Here is a 15,787-nt window from a genome sequence, read left to right as displayed (position 1 = left end):
ATTTTGTATAAAAGGATGTTACATGTTTTACAACTGTAATGTAGTTTGCAGTTTATGTAGGATGTACTATGCACAAATAAATAAAATACAAGAATAACATTTTAGATTGTAATGAAATACTTCTGTAATAACGTACAACATGCATCTAAGACTGAATATATTGAACAACAATGGATGTGCTATTACACCAACCTCAAAATATGAATTTATGTAAATTCATTCAGTGCACACACGAGGGGATAATTAGTAGAATTTGTTGTAACAATGTTTAAACCTCTAATAATTATGTTAAAATATGCTGTGTACTTGACATGGTTAAATTAAGGGTCAATGTATTCAAACTGTTTTAGAAACAGTTTTGCATTTGAATAGGAGACTTGTAAAAGGAAAAGACAGTGTTGCAGTAAACGTCTTAGTTGTTATTCATTATACCGTAATAGGCAACATCAACAAGTGTGACTAAAACCAGAAGGCAGAAAATATGGCAAAAAATATACCTACATTGACCAATTGTCACTCAGAAATTATGATAGGTTGTGTATACATAGACAGACCAATTATGATATTTTGCCCAATTATTGGTATTTTGACCAATCAGATCAGATATTTTTCCAACAATTGGGTAAAAAGATCAGAATTGGGCTGCCTGTGTATACACAGCCGTGGATGATGACCAACTAGCGTTCAGATGAGCTATATTCCAATGTGCTTGATACATGAATTCATCCTATGTAGTATGCTAGTGTGGACATTGAAACAGAGCGATTGTCCTTCTGTAATGTCCATAACAAAACAGTGGTGATCAACCAGGAGGTTTCATGTAGTCTGAGGTTGGTTCAGTGTGTAGAAGACAAGTCTTTTCACCCTCCATCTTCAAAGACGCAGATCAGGACGACCCATGACCTTTTTGAATTTTTGGATCATAAAACGAGAGCCAGAGCCCTAAAATGAAAAAAGCACTTCAGGATATCAGACGGGATTCTCCAGAGAGGATTCTGATTAAGTGGCACACACACACCCTCACACACATAAACACACACACACACACCCTCACGCACACAAACACATAAGCACACACACACATACACAAACAAGGAAAAAGCATTCTTGATTGTGACTTGGCTCCGTCGGTATCCATATCCATCACAATGCTCTTCGCTGTGGAAAATCCTGCACACTATGAACTTGCAATACCACACACAGCAAAGGGAGAGAAAAACTGTCAAATCATAGACGGGGAAGACACTATTCGGTCGTCTTTACGTTATCAATGAGGTTGTGAAGAATCCAACGACCCACATTGATGACGTTAAGACAGCGCAACGTTTTCACCACTTTGCCTTTGCCACTGGGCTGCAGGTCTATGTAATAGACCCGCTTCGTTTTTGGTGTTGAGGTGAGTGCCCCCCCCTCCCAAGGGCCAGGACTGATTGGTGCAAATTGGAGGGGAATACTATAGAACAGAATACTTCAACTATAAACCTCATCTTCAATGGAAGAGCCTCATCTTGCTGGTGGTTCCAAATACTCAAGTCAGTTTTTGTTGTTGTTGTGAAAACCTAAATTTGTAATGCGGTAGAGTTCAGCTGTTTCTTTTTTGTTAATTCAGTTCTTTTTTCGAAAGCAAATTCAGAGTGATGAAAATATTGTGCGGTCGTAGTAAAAAGCCTTGTGCTCCTATTATAGCTGGCTCACTGGCTTGCAGCAGTGTTGTTGTTGGCAGACTGGAGAGAGGCAGAAGAGAGAGGGGGCACTCAGGACTAACACTACCGGCCAATCAGTCAGTTACTTACACAGTACCACTGTGCTCGCAGCAGCAAAGCTTACTTCTTCTTCCCTCCTAATGACATATTTTCAGTTTTTTTCTTCTGTGCCTCATTGAACAAAAGACACATCTTTATGTTAGAAAGTGGTTGGACACAGACGCGTAAATCCCACCCCTCCCCCGACACAAACACCCTGGATGATTGTGAGTAATAAGAAATTCCAATTCTCTCCAATGTTTTTCAACTAGGAAAAGTGGGAATTGGAATTTGGTTTACTAAGGAAGTGTAATATTAAGTGAGAACAGATGTCCTACCTCTGTCATGGCGTCATCGATCTGCTTCAGCTCCTCATAGTGGTCTCTAGAGTCTCTCAGAGGCTGCACCATGATCTCCTCAATCTGGGGGAAGAGCTGCAACACACACAGGGGAGGATTGTGGGTAGGTATTCAGGACAGTATGGAATTATCCACTGGCATTGTTTTCAAGAGGTCATGAAACACAAGAGACGTGTACAAACGGAAACACACGCTTGTGTGCACAAACACCAACACACACATACTTGCACACTATGTCAAGCTAATATTGGGGCGGCAATTTACAGTGTTTAGAGCGTTGGGCCAGTAACCGAAAGGTTGCTAGATTGAATCCCCGAGCTGACGAGGTAAAAATCTGTCGTTCTGCTCCTGAACAAGTTAGTTAACACACTGTTCTTAGGCTGTCATTGTAAATAAGAATTTGTTCTTAACTGTCTTGCCTAGTTAAACATATACAGTGCCTTGCGAAAGTATTCGGCCCCCTTGAACTTTGCGACCTTTTGCCACATTTCAGGCTTCAAACATAAAGATATAAAACTGTATTTTTTGTGAAGACTCAACAACAAGTGGGACACAATCATGAAGTGGAACGACATTTATTGGATATTTCAAACTTTTCTAACAAATCAAAAACTGAAAAATTGGGCGTGCAAAATTATTCAGCCCCTTTACTTTCAGTGCAGCAAACTCTCTCCAGAAGTTCAGTGAGGATCTCTGAATGATCCAATGTTGACCTAAATGACTAATGATGATAAATACAATCCACCTGTGTGTAATCAAGTCTCCGTATAAATGCACCTGCACTGTGATAGTCTCAGAGGTCCGTCAAAAGCGCAGAGAGCATCATGAAGAACAAGGAACACACCAGGCAGGTCCGAGATACTGTTGTGAAGAAGTTTAAAGCTGGATTTGGATACAAAAAGATTTCCCAAGCTTTAAACATCCCAAGGAGCACTGTGCAAGCGATAATATTGAAATGGAAGGAGTATCAGACCACTGCAAATCTACCAAGATCTGGCCGTCCCTCTAAACTTTCAGCTCATACAAGGAGAAGACTGATCAGAGATGCAGCCAAGAGGCCCATGATCACTCTGGATGAACTGCAGAGATCTACAGCTGAGGTGGGAGACTCTGTCCATAGGACAACAATCAGTCGTATATTGCACAAATCTGGCCTTTGTGGAAGAGTGGCAAGAAGAAAGCCATTTCTTAAAGATATCCATAAAAAGTGTTGTTTAAAGTTTGCCACAAGCCACCTGGGAGACACACCAAACATGTGGAAGAAGGTGCTCTGGTCAGATGAAACCAAAAATTGAACTTTTTGGCAACAATGCAAAACCTTATGTTTGGCGTAAAAGCAACACAGCTCATCACCCTGAACACACCATCCCAAACTGTCAAACATGGTGGTGGCAGCATCATGGTTTGGGCCTGCTTTTCTTCAGCAGGGACAGGGAAGATGGTTCAAATTGATGGGAAGATGGATGGAGCCAAATACAGGACCATTCTGGAAGAAAACCTGATGGAGTCTGCAAAAGACCAGAGACTGGGACGGAGATTTGTCTTCCAACAAGACAATGATCCAAAACATAAAGCAAAATCTACAATGGAATGGTTCAAAAATAAACATATCCAGGTGTTAGAATGGCCAAGTCAAAGTCCAGACCTGAATCCAATCGAGAATCTGTGGAAAGAACTGAAAACTGCTGTTCACAAATGCTCTCCATCCAACCTCACTGAGCTCGAGCTGTTTTGCAAGGAGGAATGGGAAAAAAATTCAGTCTCTCGATGTGCAAAACTGATAGAGACATACCCCAAGCGACTTACAGCTGTAATCGCAGCAAAAGGTGGGGCGACAAAGTATTAACTTAAGGGGGCTGAATAATTTTGTACGCCCAATTTTTCAGTTTTTGATTTGTTAAAAAAGTTTGAAATATCCAATAAATGTCGTTCCACTTCATGATTGTGTCCCACTTGTTGTTGATTCTTCACAAAAAAATACAGTTTTATATCTTTATGTTTGAAGCCTGAAATGTGGCAAAAGGTCGCAAAGTTCAAAGGGGCCGAATACTTTCGCAAGGCACTGTACATATTTTAAATATGGTCACATTGCTTTGTAGCTCAAACATACACGCCTACCTTCATGACTGTCTCAAACATTGGGATGAGGACAAACTTGATGAATCCGATCTGGGCAGTGGGCTTGGTCACTTTGTCTCTGTCCATAAACGGAGCCACCGGCAGCCCTTCAGTCTTCTCCCTGTCACTCTGTCCATTCCCGAGACAGGAGGGTTTGCACATGTCACTCCGCTCTTTCATGACATCATTCTAATTAATAGACTCATCCCGATGAAGGCCAAGACGGCTCAAGGGGAACTGATTTTTACCCTTCTAAAAAAAGCATGCGCAACTTCAAGAGTGACAGCTGAGCCTGTTTTCACCCCATAGTTCCAATCAACACATTACTAGACTCATATTTTATTTTTGACTTTATTGTTAGACATGATCGAGGTCACCTGCATGAAGTACTCCTCCAGCAGACAGTCCACCCAGGGTTCGGCCACCTCGGTAGGCCGGACCTCGTTGGAGATGTCGCAGCATTTGATCAGAACCATCTTCAGCTGCACACATACGGACAAGGCACAAAGAGACCTTTTCACCATGCGTTATGTCAACACAAGCATAGTTTTTAGCATTGGCTAGCTAGTTTGACTTTTCAGGAAAGGTCCACTTGTGGTAAAAGGCTTCGGAGCGCGTAAGATCAACGCAGGCACTTTGTCTTAGAACCCTCTGGCTTTATCCCATTGGATGGACAGGACTGACGTCATGAGACCGACGTCATGAGACCGACGTCAGTATGCTGCAAACAGTTTCGCTTTCCCCACTGTCCCTGTCCCCATATTGGGCTTGAACCAGCGATCCTCTGCTCGCAGACACACGTGAACGCCTGCCTTGACAACGTACCAACCGTTTGAGCTATCAAAAAATATCTAATTTGACAGCTCCGTCAGTGGCATTTCAAGATAGCGGTGGAGTGAGCTTACAGTACATTCTTAACTCCCATTACAGTCACATGATATCACCAGTCCACTATTCAAAGTCTTTCTTGGGTATGCCCTATTTTTCCATCCCTGTCTTTGTTACTGAGCACCCCTCCTGCTTTCTGTTGTTTGCTGAAGTGCAGAGGCTATACCTGAACAAAGCTTTGCCTATTTGGCACCTCTTGATATACAGTATACACAGACAGTTGATGCCATGTGATGTACGATACGTACGCATGTGACATGCTCCTCGTTGGTGAAGTCAAAGCTGTCCACTTTATGTTTGAAGGAGTCTAATATCTCCCCATGCCGGGCCATGTCTGTGGCCAAGATCAGGGTAATGATGGCCTGTAAAGGGAGATAGAATCATCACAAATGCCTTAGGCCAACTCAAAACATCTTGTGGTTAGTTGGAGAGAAGGAAATACAAAAAAAGACAAAGGCAGCAACCCAAATGGGACCCCATTCCCAATATAGTGCACTGCCTCTGTCAATAGTGGTGCACATGCAGGTAATAGGGTGCAACTTGGGATACAGAAGAATCACTGTGCATTAGCCTAGGACACCACCTACCTGTCTGATCTGCTTGTAGGCCTCCAATTCGACGTTGGCGAATATGTTGCACTCGGGCAGCGATAGGATCTGGAAGGCCACGGCGCAGTGATGGTTCTCCAGGGGAGATATATCGTTGTAACGCACGGCCAGCTCTGTGCGAGCGTTGATCTGGTACCTGACGAGCAAAATACACCTCTGTGACAGTTTGATTTATGCCTAAGACCAGGAGTGTTCCTTGACAACATGACCTGACCAGGGAAGCCTATAATCACTGGGCCCAGAGTTTTACCCTGGTCATGTCACATGGTTAGGAAGGAACTTCTAAATTTACATCAAACCTGGAAGTATAGATTGGACCATTTCCACAATGTAATAACATCAATGAAGAAGTTCCAGAACATCTCTTTGTGAATGAAGACGTCAGTATTGTGTCTATCATCAACATCTATTCACAGATCTAGTGAAGGCTGTAGAGCAGGGGGAACTGAGGCGCAGAGTAGGAACCTTTGGGCACCTACGTGTTGTTGTAGCCGGGGTGGTCCAGGTCGTGGCACACTGCAGCTGTCATGAGAATGCCCATGTCCGTCAGAGTCATCTTCTCCTGAGGAACACACACAGCACATGTTAGTCTCCTATAAATCTCTAGTACAAAGTGACAGGAGATTTTCCTGACATCCTGACCTGACCAGGAAAAAACTCTGGACCCTAGTTATAGACCATGTGTGTCTGGTAAATGGCATGTATTATATTGTATTAGTACAGTCGTTTCTTACCGGCAGGTTACACAGGTTAATCATGCCATACATCATCTGACTGACACAGAAGCAGTGGCGGAAGTTGTGGAACGGGTTGCTGCGATAGTTCTCCTGAATGCCCAGCTGTGAGAAAAAAAGCTGTCAATCAAACTAGCCAAATAGTCATCAATACTCGTTGGTCCTCTTCTTTGAAGTTGTTGTTCCATATCAGTTGCACATTGAGGTAATTGCTTTTATACAGTTGTACTTTTACCAGCCAGCGTTTGAGAGTGATGGGGTTCATGTTGAATTCCTTCACCAGTCCCAGGTCATGGTACATGTACTCTAAGCAGCTCAGCATCTAAACCACCGACCAAAGACACGGTTAAAAGAATACTACACGCATCATCATAAGGCGCAACAAGTGCTCTATCTTTAACTTGGTTGCTGACATGCAAAACATTTTTGGGATTGGACTAATTAACAAAATACCAAAAGATAGTTTTTGAGTGTGTGGTTATTCCTTTAAGTTCACAATTCGAGAAAATACTTCAAAATGTTTTACTACAAAAAATGTGATTATATATGCCTGGTTGGAAATATGATAGATATTAGACCTGAATCTCAAGAGAACTAACCTCATTGTGTTCCCAATGCCAGACATCGAATGTTGGCTTCTTCAGTGCTTCAATAGTCTCCTGGGATAAGGTGTACTGTAGAAATGAGCGAGAAGCCACAGCGTCAGTTCTAGGATTTAAGGATGTCAAAGTGATGAATATGTTTAGCCTACTGTATATTACTAGAATCCCCTAATTCCGTACCTTTGGATAACTTGGGACGTCACGTCTGGGATTTAGCTTCTTCCCGTCCTCTGAGAAGTTGTACTTGCAGGGACAGTTCCCGACTCTGACGAGATACGAGCAAATACATCATATTTGTGTCATCGATCTGCTGCTAGCTGTGTGATTCCTCCAAATCGCAACAACATTTTAAAACCAACATAAAAGTCTTACTATAGAATATCCTAAGAAATCTGAAGCATGGCTTGGTGAGTGTCAATGATGTCAAAGGTCACCGTACCTCCCTCCTCCTCTGGATGTCATCTCATCTCGTAGTTTCTTTAGGTCATTTTTGCACTTCTCAATCTCCACAACCTTCAGTCCCTCCACTGTAACGTTCAACACGACAGTTAGTACTTGAAACGGCGAATTCAGGGACAGTGAAACAACAACACACATGCACACAGAAACACACACACACACACACACACACACACACATCGAAAGTTCAGTGAAAAAAACCCTTGCACATACACTCCACTCTTTTCTCCAACATTGCCAGTCTGTTGGTCACCTCAGTTTTCAGCTCGTTGATTCGGAAAGCCCTGCAAAAAAAATACGTGAATGGGGTTTGTTTGAAAAGCCTCTGGTGTCATGGAAGTATTTCTGCGGAAAGAGAAAAGACTAAAGCGGAGTGCTTCTGTCTGCAGTGGAACATAAACCCGCCAATTACCTGCTGAACTGCTCCGCCACCTGAGATAACACGTTTTGAAACATGTCTTCTTTCTCTGTGGGCGCAAACAAACGAGAAACAAATTGCTCGAGTGATCAAAATGCTACCTGTGAAACATGAAGAAATGTTTAGTACCCAGATCTGTTTTAATGTTGTTTTTACATTGTTTTAAAGTTTTTGCTGTGATCGCTTTATGTGCGCTATGTGAGTAAAATCTGAATTTGAAATATCGTGTTGGCACTTCACCTCCAAGCTGACCGGTGGACAAAGAAATGACTTTGTACAAGGAGCTGAAAAACATGTCAGTGACATTCCAACATCATTCACCAAGTCATTGTCTACATCACATTTGAAAATCATTTTTTACACATAGTACAAACATGTCATTTTTTCTATATATTTTCTATGACCGAGATCAATAAAATATACTGTATCATTGAGATTTGGTGATTAGGGTAAAGGTGACATGTTACTTGGGAGAGTTGGTAGGCATAGTAGGGTCTATGGACACCAGGGCCCCTTCAGGATCCACCATCATGATAGCAGTATTCCTATGGACGGGGAGCAACAAGAATAAATAACAAGGGTGTGTCCCAAATAGCACCCTATTCACAAACTGCACTACTCTTGACCAGGGCACAAAAGTAGTGCACTCTATAGGGTTTCAACCTACATTTCTTGTCAGCATTCTCTAAAACGCACGCTAATGAGCTTGTCGTTTGGTGTTTACTTGTAGTTGACTTATCATTCATAAAGCTCTGTCAGGGTAGTGAGTCGATACATTTGTAGTGAACTTGAAACAAAGGCGTTGTGTGTCATGCATACTTTAGACTGATGTGGGACTGTGAGGGAGTGGTGAGAGAGACGAGAGAAGGAGAAATGTCACTGACCTGGGGATGTTGGACGAGGAACAAAGAAGCTCCTTGATGTCACATGGGCTGCAGTGACGACTGAAAGCCACCTGAAAAAAAAGGCAGACGCATGGTGAGAGTCGTTCGTGTCTCTCTACGCATCTCAAGCCACCTAAAACAGTCAGCTCTCTGTGAGACCGAAGTCTGTTATGTCATTTTTTTTTTTAAGTCTGCAGTGTCCAAAGTGGAAAGAGTGGGGAAGAAAACAATTGTATTTTTTTAAATGTTATTTATCCTTTATTTAAACAGGGAAGTCACACTAAGATGCACATCTCTTTTTCAAGTGAGCCCTGTATGTTGAGAGTTAAGATGTTAAGGACTAAATCACAAAGGCATGCAGTTGAAGATGTGTGTGAACTAAACACAGTGGAGCCTACCCTTGTCAGGGACCAACCCAATCTCGTAGATAATACGACACTCTAACAGCATACTAGCAACAAATCCTTGCGTCATCAACCCAGTGAGAGAGTTTGTATCGTTCTCTGTAAATCACAGCAATATACACAGAAATGCCAAAACAGATTATACATTTCATAAACAATGTCAGTTATGTAGTGGTATACTGATGGCACACATATTCGTTTTATATTGTGTCTGTCTGAAATGAATTGTCAAATAAAGTGTATCTAAGCTGGCCATGTTGGCTAGCCTCCAACAACTTGAAGACCTTTTGCACAAGCAGATGTAGTAGACAATCCCTCAAACTCTCGAGGCCTTGAATAGACATGTGTCACATTCAGGTTTCTACTTGAAAAACTCTATGCCACCATAACAACAGGGGTTTGTGCAATCACAAGTATACTGGGTTTACTAAGTGCCTGGCTCTATGTATCCAAAATCCAAGCAGACTTGAAGAAATAGGCAAGTCAGTGTTCAAACGTAACAAAATCTGGTAGAGTCACTTGTGCTAAGTGGATAAAATATGAAGAGGGCATTGACAATTTTTATTCCTGAATGCATTCAAGGTTCAATGGGCCAAAGAAATTGGAGGACATATCCATTGGAGAAGCAGTTGCTGTTTGAAATGCTGCCAAATGCAACATTGTGATAGCACTGTTTGGTCATATGATCTGAAGTTTGGACACACCTACTCATTCAAGGGGTTTTCTTTATGTTTACTATTTTCTACATTGTAGAATAATAGTGAAGACATCAAAACTATGAAATAACACATATGGAATCATGTAGTAAACAAAAAAGTGTTAAGCAAATCAAAATATACTTTATATTTGAGATTCTTCAAAGTAGCCACCCTTTGCCTAGATGACAGCGTTGCACACTCTGGCAAAAGCCATCAAGCGCTATGATGAAATTGGCTCTCATGAGGACCGCCACAGGAAAAGAAGACCCAGAGTTACCTCTGCTGCAAAGGATAAATTCATTAGACTTTACAGCCTCAGAAATTGCAGCCCAAATAGATGCTTCACAGAGTTCAGGTAACACATCTCAACATCAACTGTTCAGAGTTGACTACGTGAATCAGGCTTTCGTGGTTGAATCGCTGCAAAGAAACCAATAAGGACACATATAAAAAGAGAATTGCTTGGGCCAAGAAACATGAGCAATGGACATCAGACCGGTGGAAATCTGTCCTTTGGTCTGATGAGTCCAAATTGGTTCCAACCGCCGTGTTTTTGTGAGACTCAGAATAGGTGAACAGATGATCTCTGCATGTGTGGTTCCCAAAGTGAAGCAGGTAGGAGGAGGTGTGATGCTGAGGGGGTGCTTTGCTGGTGACACTGTCTGTGATTTATTTAGAATTCAAGGCACACTTAACCAGCATGGCCACCACAGTATTCTGCAGCGATAAGCCATCCCATCTGGTTTGTGTTTAGTGGGACTATCAATTGTTTTTCAACAGTACAATGACCCAACACACCTCCAGGCTGCGTAAGGGCTATTTGACCAAGAAGGAGAGTGATGGAGTGCTGCATCAGATGACCTGGCCTCCACAATCACCCGACCTCAACCAAATTGAGATGGTTTGGGATGAGTTGGACCGCAGAGTGAAGGAAAAGCAGCCAACAAGTGCTCAGCATTGCTGTCATCAAGGCAAAGTGTGGCTTCTTTGAATATATTTTAATTTAACACTTAACACTTACTACATGATTCCATATGTGTTATTTCATAGTGTTGATCTCTTCACTATTATTCTACAATGTAAAAAATAGTACAAATAAAGAAAAACCCTGAAATGAGAAGGTGTGTCCAAACTTTTGACTGGTATAGTATCTCTAGAGAAACTTCAGCCCAATGTGCAATGTGAGCATCGAGCTCACCAATTTTTTTTTGAAAGAAATGGAATTGTAGTCTTTAACCATTTTCCGGGCCTTCCTTTCATTCCAGCTCCTGGATGGCAGGGAGCTCGCTCCCAATGATATACTGGGCTGTCCGCACCACCCTCTGTAGAGCCATGCGATCGAGGACAGTACATTTACCATACCAAACAGTGAAGCAACCAGTCAAGATGCTCTCAATACTACAGCCGTAGGACTTTTTGAGGATTTGAGGGCCCATACCATTTTAGATTCTTAGTGATTTGCACAGAGAGGAACTCTCGACCCGCTCCACTGCAGCCCCATCGATGTGGATGGTCTCCGTCCCCCCGTATCCTGTAGTCCACCATCAGCTCCTTGTCCTTACTGATGCGGAGGGAGTGATTGTTGTTCCGGCCCCACACAGCCAGGTCACAGCCCTACTTCTTTCTGTAGGCTCATCGTCTCATCGTCACCGGTGATCAGGCCTACCACCGTCGCATCGTCAGCAAACTTGATGATGGTGTTGGAGTTGTGTGTGGCAATGCAGTTGTGGTTGAACAGGGAGTACAGGAGGGGACTAAGCACACACCCCGTGGGGCCCTCGTGTTGAAGGTCAGCGTGGTGTAGGTGATGTTGTATAGCCTCACCACCTGGGGTTGGCCCGTCAGGAAGTCCAGGATTTAGTTGCAGAGGGAGGTGTGCACTCCCAGGGTCCTAAGCTTGGTGACGAGCTTGTAGGGGACAATGGTATTGAACGCTGAGCTGTAGTCAATTGTTACGGATACAAGTATCCTGTGTGTGTATTTGTTTTCTCTCCTTCGGCCCTAGTCACAGGTGTCACTAATCAGTCGCCACTGAAGGCACACCTGCCCCTTTTCCCTTGCCCAATCACATCCCCTTTCCCTTGGTTATTTCCACCGCTCCAGCTCAGTCCCTTCCCCCCGATTACCGTGTGTTTAAAATAAACCTTAAGTGTTTGACGGTAGGTTTAGGTTGCCTGTTGTTTTAGTTCTCACTGTTCCTTTTCACTGTTATGATTTGCGTGAGATATGTTACGGGTCTCGTTTCCATCCCCTTCTAGACTGCAGGGCCAAAGGGGTTCGTAAACATCAATGAACAGCATTCTCACACTGGTATTCCTCTTACGCATCTAGGTGGGTGAGGGCAGTGTGGAGTGCAATAGAGATTGTGTCGCCTATGGTTCTGTTGGGGCGGTATGCAAATTGGAGTTGGTCTAGGGTGTCTGGGATGATGGAGTTGATGTGTGCCATATCCAGCCTCTAAAAGCATTTCATGATTACAGACGTGAATGCTTACAGGGCGGTAGTCATTGTGGCAGGAAGCCTTAGAGTTCTTGGGAACAGTAATGATGGTGGTCAACTTAAAACATTTGGGGATTACAGACAGGGACAAGGAGAGGTTGAAAATTACAGTGAATATGCCTGCCAGCTGTTATGGGCATGCTCTGAGAACATGCCCCGGAATAACATCGGACCCGCGGCCCTGCGTGTGTTGACCTGATTAAACCTTGCTCACAACGACCTCAGAGAGCGAGATCGCACCACGATGGTGTAGCTTATATGATGAGAGCAAATATGAGACACAGAAGCCTATATTGTTGTTTATCTGCATTTACATGCTTACGGTGCAATGGCCTGGGAGCTGCGATAACAAGAACATACTGGGTAGGCTGGGGATGTTTCTAGCCTCACAAGTATCACGTTCTGTTTCTTTCCCCCTTTGACAATGAATTAGTCCACCGCACATTGGTTCTCCTTACAGTACAGTGAGTGCATACTTTTTCTGTATGTGATCCTTGCGGGAATTTAAACTACAACATTGGAAGCAACGCGCTTTCACCCGGCTACCCTGGGGAGGCAGGGTAGCCTAGTGGTTAGCGTGTTGGACTAGGAACCGAAAGGTTTCAAGTTCAAATCCCCGAGCTGACAAGGTACAAATCTGTTGTTCTGCCCCTGAACAGGCAGTTAACCCACTGTTCCTAGGCCATCATTGAAAATAAGAATTTGTTCTTAACTGACTTGCCTAGTTAAATAAAGGTAAAATAAAATAAACTGAGCCACACAGGAACCGTCTCCTCAGACTCAGGGGGGAGTAGAAAACAAGTGAGGCATAGAACCTGCTTGCAACAGGTGGCACTGTCTGTGTTCGTTTAAAGTCCGCCACGAACACCTGTGGACCACACCGTCACACCACCTCTTGGTCTATTTTTACCACAACTTGAAAACACAGCTATTTCAGAGGCCTCTCACATGACTGAGGAGTATTTACAACGTATTCACCGCGAATATAGAAATAAAATAGAGCATATAGGCAACAAGGGGCACAGAATGACTGGTGCACGAGATTAGGTGTGTGGTAACCGACAAAAACCGTGGAGCCATAAGGAACCCACATTCTGTCAATATCATTAGTCACCTGTAGAGATTATATGACTTTGGCGAGCTTTTGGTTTGGTGCCCTGATTCATACAGTAGTCAAATCATACTGTAGCCTACCTGTAGCCTACCATTACCAGAAAAATGACATCATTTCACCATCTGTCTGTCTATTGGTTGGCTCCCTCATTGCAGCCAGGGACCTCAATGATTGAAGAGATGTAATCAAACAAGATCATTTGGATGCTGTCTATGATAGGTGTCTAACTCTGATACGGGAGTCCCCACAGAGTGACCCCAGCTCTCCCACTGACTTAGCTCAGAGGACATCTCCTCTTACACGGAAGAGAAGAGCATGATTACTCTGTCTGTGGATCTAATTTTGGTCAACTAGGATATTTGCTAAAGAAAATGGATGGAACTCATGGATAGGTAATAAGAGATGAATTCTTGGTGTTCCCTATTTCATTTCAAGTATGCTGACTAGCTACGGTAGAGAAAATAGCTGATGGCGCAATCTGTTAACTCAGCTGATGCGGATAATATCAGATAGAATTCAATAATAAAAAAATACATACAATTGGGGATAAAATATAAACCTCATAAAGAGGTGGACCCACCTTATCCAGGAAGATTAGTATGGACAAAAAAACGATCAGAAAAGGGAATGGGGAAGAGAGAGACAATATAAATCTCATAGAGTAGGACCCACCTTCTGAACCTTACCATCCACGTCCAGATAGATGGTTTTTGGGGCATAGGAAGAGGAGCTGGAACCCATGCTGATTCCTCTATGTTTCTCTCTCGTACTCCTTCTCTCTCTCGCTCTCTCTCTCTCACCAATCCAGCAGGAGGAAGGTTTGGAGCCCCTGTCCTCCTGCAGAGGAGCCTGTATGGCCAGGGTCAGAGCCCTGGGAAACACAGCGAGATGCTATGACTGCAACACGGGAGCCACTATTGAAATACTGCAATAAACAACTTCATTGGAACTGAGACTTGAAAATGATGAATCATTACATATGCTGATTTTACTATCTCAATTAATCTGTAATCCAGAAAACAATTAAAGCACCATCAACATTTTTTCACTTATAAAGCAGTTTTGCATTATTATTTTCAACTGCACACTAAAATCACCGATCAAATATGACCAATCAATTGCTTTCATCTCGTAATTTCCATCTACCTCCATCAACACCTATGAAATTATTATCACTATTCTGACTATGATAACACAAATATGAAAAACAACATTGTAAGGACAATACACATAAATACAATTCAATCACAAATGTATTCTGAAGCTATATCTTGGAATCTAATCTTTCATGGTAAAACACTAATTATCACAATGACTTACTGTGTCAGCGATAGCTTTTTCCCCTGACGCGAGAAGCTTCTAAACTTTCCCGGCGCTGCTGATGCTGCTAATACACAGAGTGAGATGCGATAATTGGCACTCTGGTCCGTTGCCAGGGGACTGTTACTACGGTGATAAAAAAAAAAAAGAGGCTGCCCTCCTCCTATCTCCATAATGTCTTTAGTAGAGAAGCTGCGAAAACTGCTGGTCACTACTACACACTCATTTCCATACGTCTTATCAATGAGATATAGGCGTGTATGCACGGGATGATTCAAGTGTCTTTATTACTTCCTACGTTATTACTTGTGTGCTTTTGTCAGTAAGTTAATTGACTGGAGGTCAAAATACAATAGGAGGTGGGATGTCGGATTAGTGGATTAGTGGCTTGGTGGACATTAGTTAGGCAATTAATACTTGTCAGAACATGGAGCAGAATATATGGTATTTAACCATTCGGAAGTACACATAGAAATACGTTCAAGCTATTTGGGTAGCTCTGCTGTGTCGTAGCAACACAATCCACGTTCACAACTAAAGTTATCTTTATTTAATTTGCAGGCAGCATCCACTTCACGATGATGGATTTTAGAACTAAAAGGTGTCTTTGAGGTCAAGTGGGACCTTATTGTCCACCTGTGGGGTCATCCAACAGCTCCTCATACACACACGCACACACATACGGGCGTGCACGTGCGCACACACCCACACCTCTCTCTCTCCTCAACCCCTCATTGAAAATCAGACAAGCAGATGGTTTAGTCAGACAAGTTCAGCAGCAGACAACTTGAGATCTAGAGATCACAAGGGATCTACCAGTTTTCACATATCCCTTTAACTCCTCTTTTCAACATCGTATTGACTGCTGTGAATCTATGTAGGCCTACAGTAAGTAGATATTGTGATAAAAGTCCATCAATACTCCCTCTGGATTAAGAAA

General features: G+C 42.9%; 1 protein-coding gene across 1 annotated transcript; it reads right to left on the bottom strand.

The window, feature by feature from the left end:
• Positions 1 to 778: 778 nt before the first annotated feature.
• Positions 779 to 14,344, bottom strand: pde9ac (phosphodiesterase 9ac). The gene is made up of 18 exons (XM_021587325.3): positions 14,200 to 14,344; positions 8,813 to 8,883; positions 8,396 to 8,473; positions 8,169 to 8,212; positions 7,923 to 7,977; positions 7,724 to 7,794; positions 7,491 to 7,578; positions 7,232 to 7,316; positions 7,049 to 7,123; positions 6,685 to 6,771; positions 6,450 to 6,554; positions 6,195 to 6,277; positions 5,695 to 5,851; positions 5,356 to 5,469; positions 4,597 to 4,701; positions 4,220 to 4,348; positions 2,081 to 2,176; positions 779 to 942 (listed from the first exon to the last, which is right to left on the bottom strand). The coding sequence occupies exons 1-18, from the start codon at positions 14,266 to 14,268 to the stop codon at positions 874 to 876; spliced, it is 1,581 nt and encodes a 526-aa protein (XP_021443000.1). The 5' UTR covers positions 14,269 to 14,344; the 3' UTR covers positions 779 to 873.
• Positions 14,345 to 15,787: the final 1,443 nt, after the last annotated feature.

This window comes from Oncorhynchus mykiss, chromosome 27 (assembly GCF_057628025.1).
Source record: "Oncorhynchus mykiss isolate SJ-2025 chromosome 27, ASM5762802v1, whole genome shotgun sequence".
Taxonomy (NCBI): Eukaryota; Metazoa; Chordata; class Actinopteri; order Salmoniformes; family Salmonidae; genus Oncorhynchus; species Oncorhynchus mykiss.
The sequence above is the reverse complement of the archived record's forward strand: the minus strand, read 5'-3'. Positions and strand labels throughout refer to the sequence as shown.

Excerpts from the sequence above, each read along its gene's own strand:
- pde9ac (XM_021587325.3), bottom strand. The coding sequence starts at position 14,268 with ATGGGTTCCAGCTCCTCTTCCTATGCCCCAAAAACCATCTATCTGGAC. Across the intron at positions 7,978-8,168 it reads GTCCACCGGTCAGCTTGGAG|AGAAAGAAGACATGTTTCAA; the intron begins GTGAAGTGCCAA and ends TTGCGCCCACAG. Across the intron at positions 4,349-4,596 it reads TGGAGGAGTACTTCATGCAG|AGTGACAGGGAGAAGACTGA; the intron begins GTGACCTCGATC and ends GGGAATGGACAG.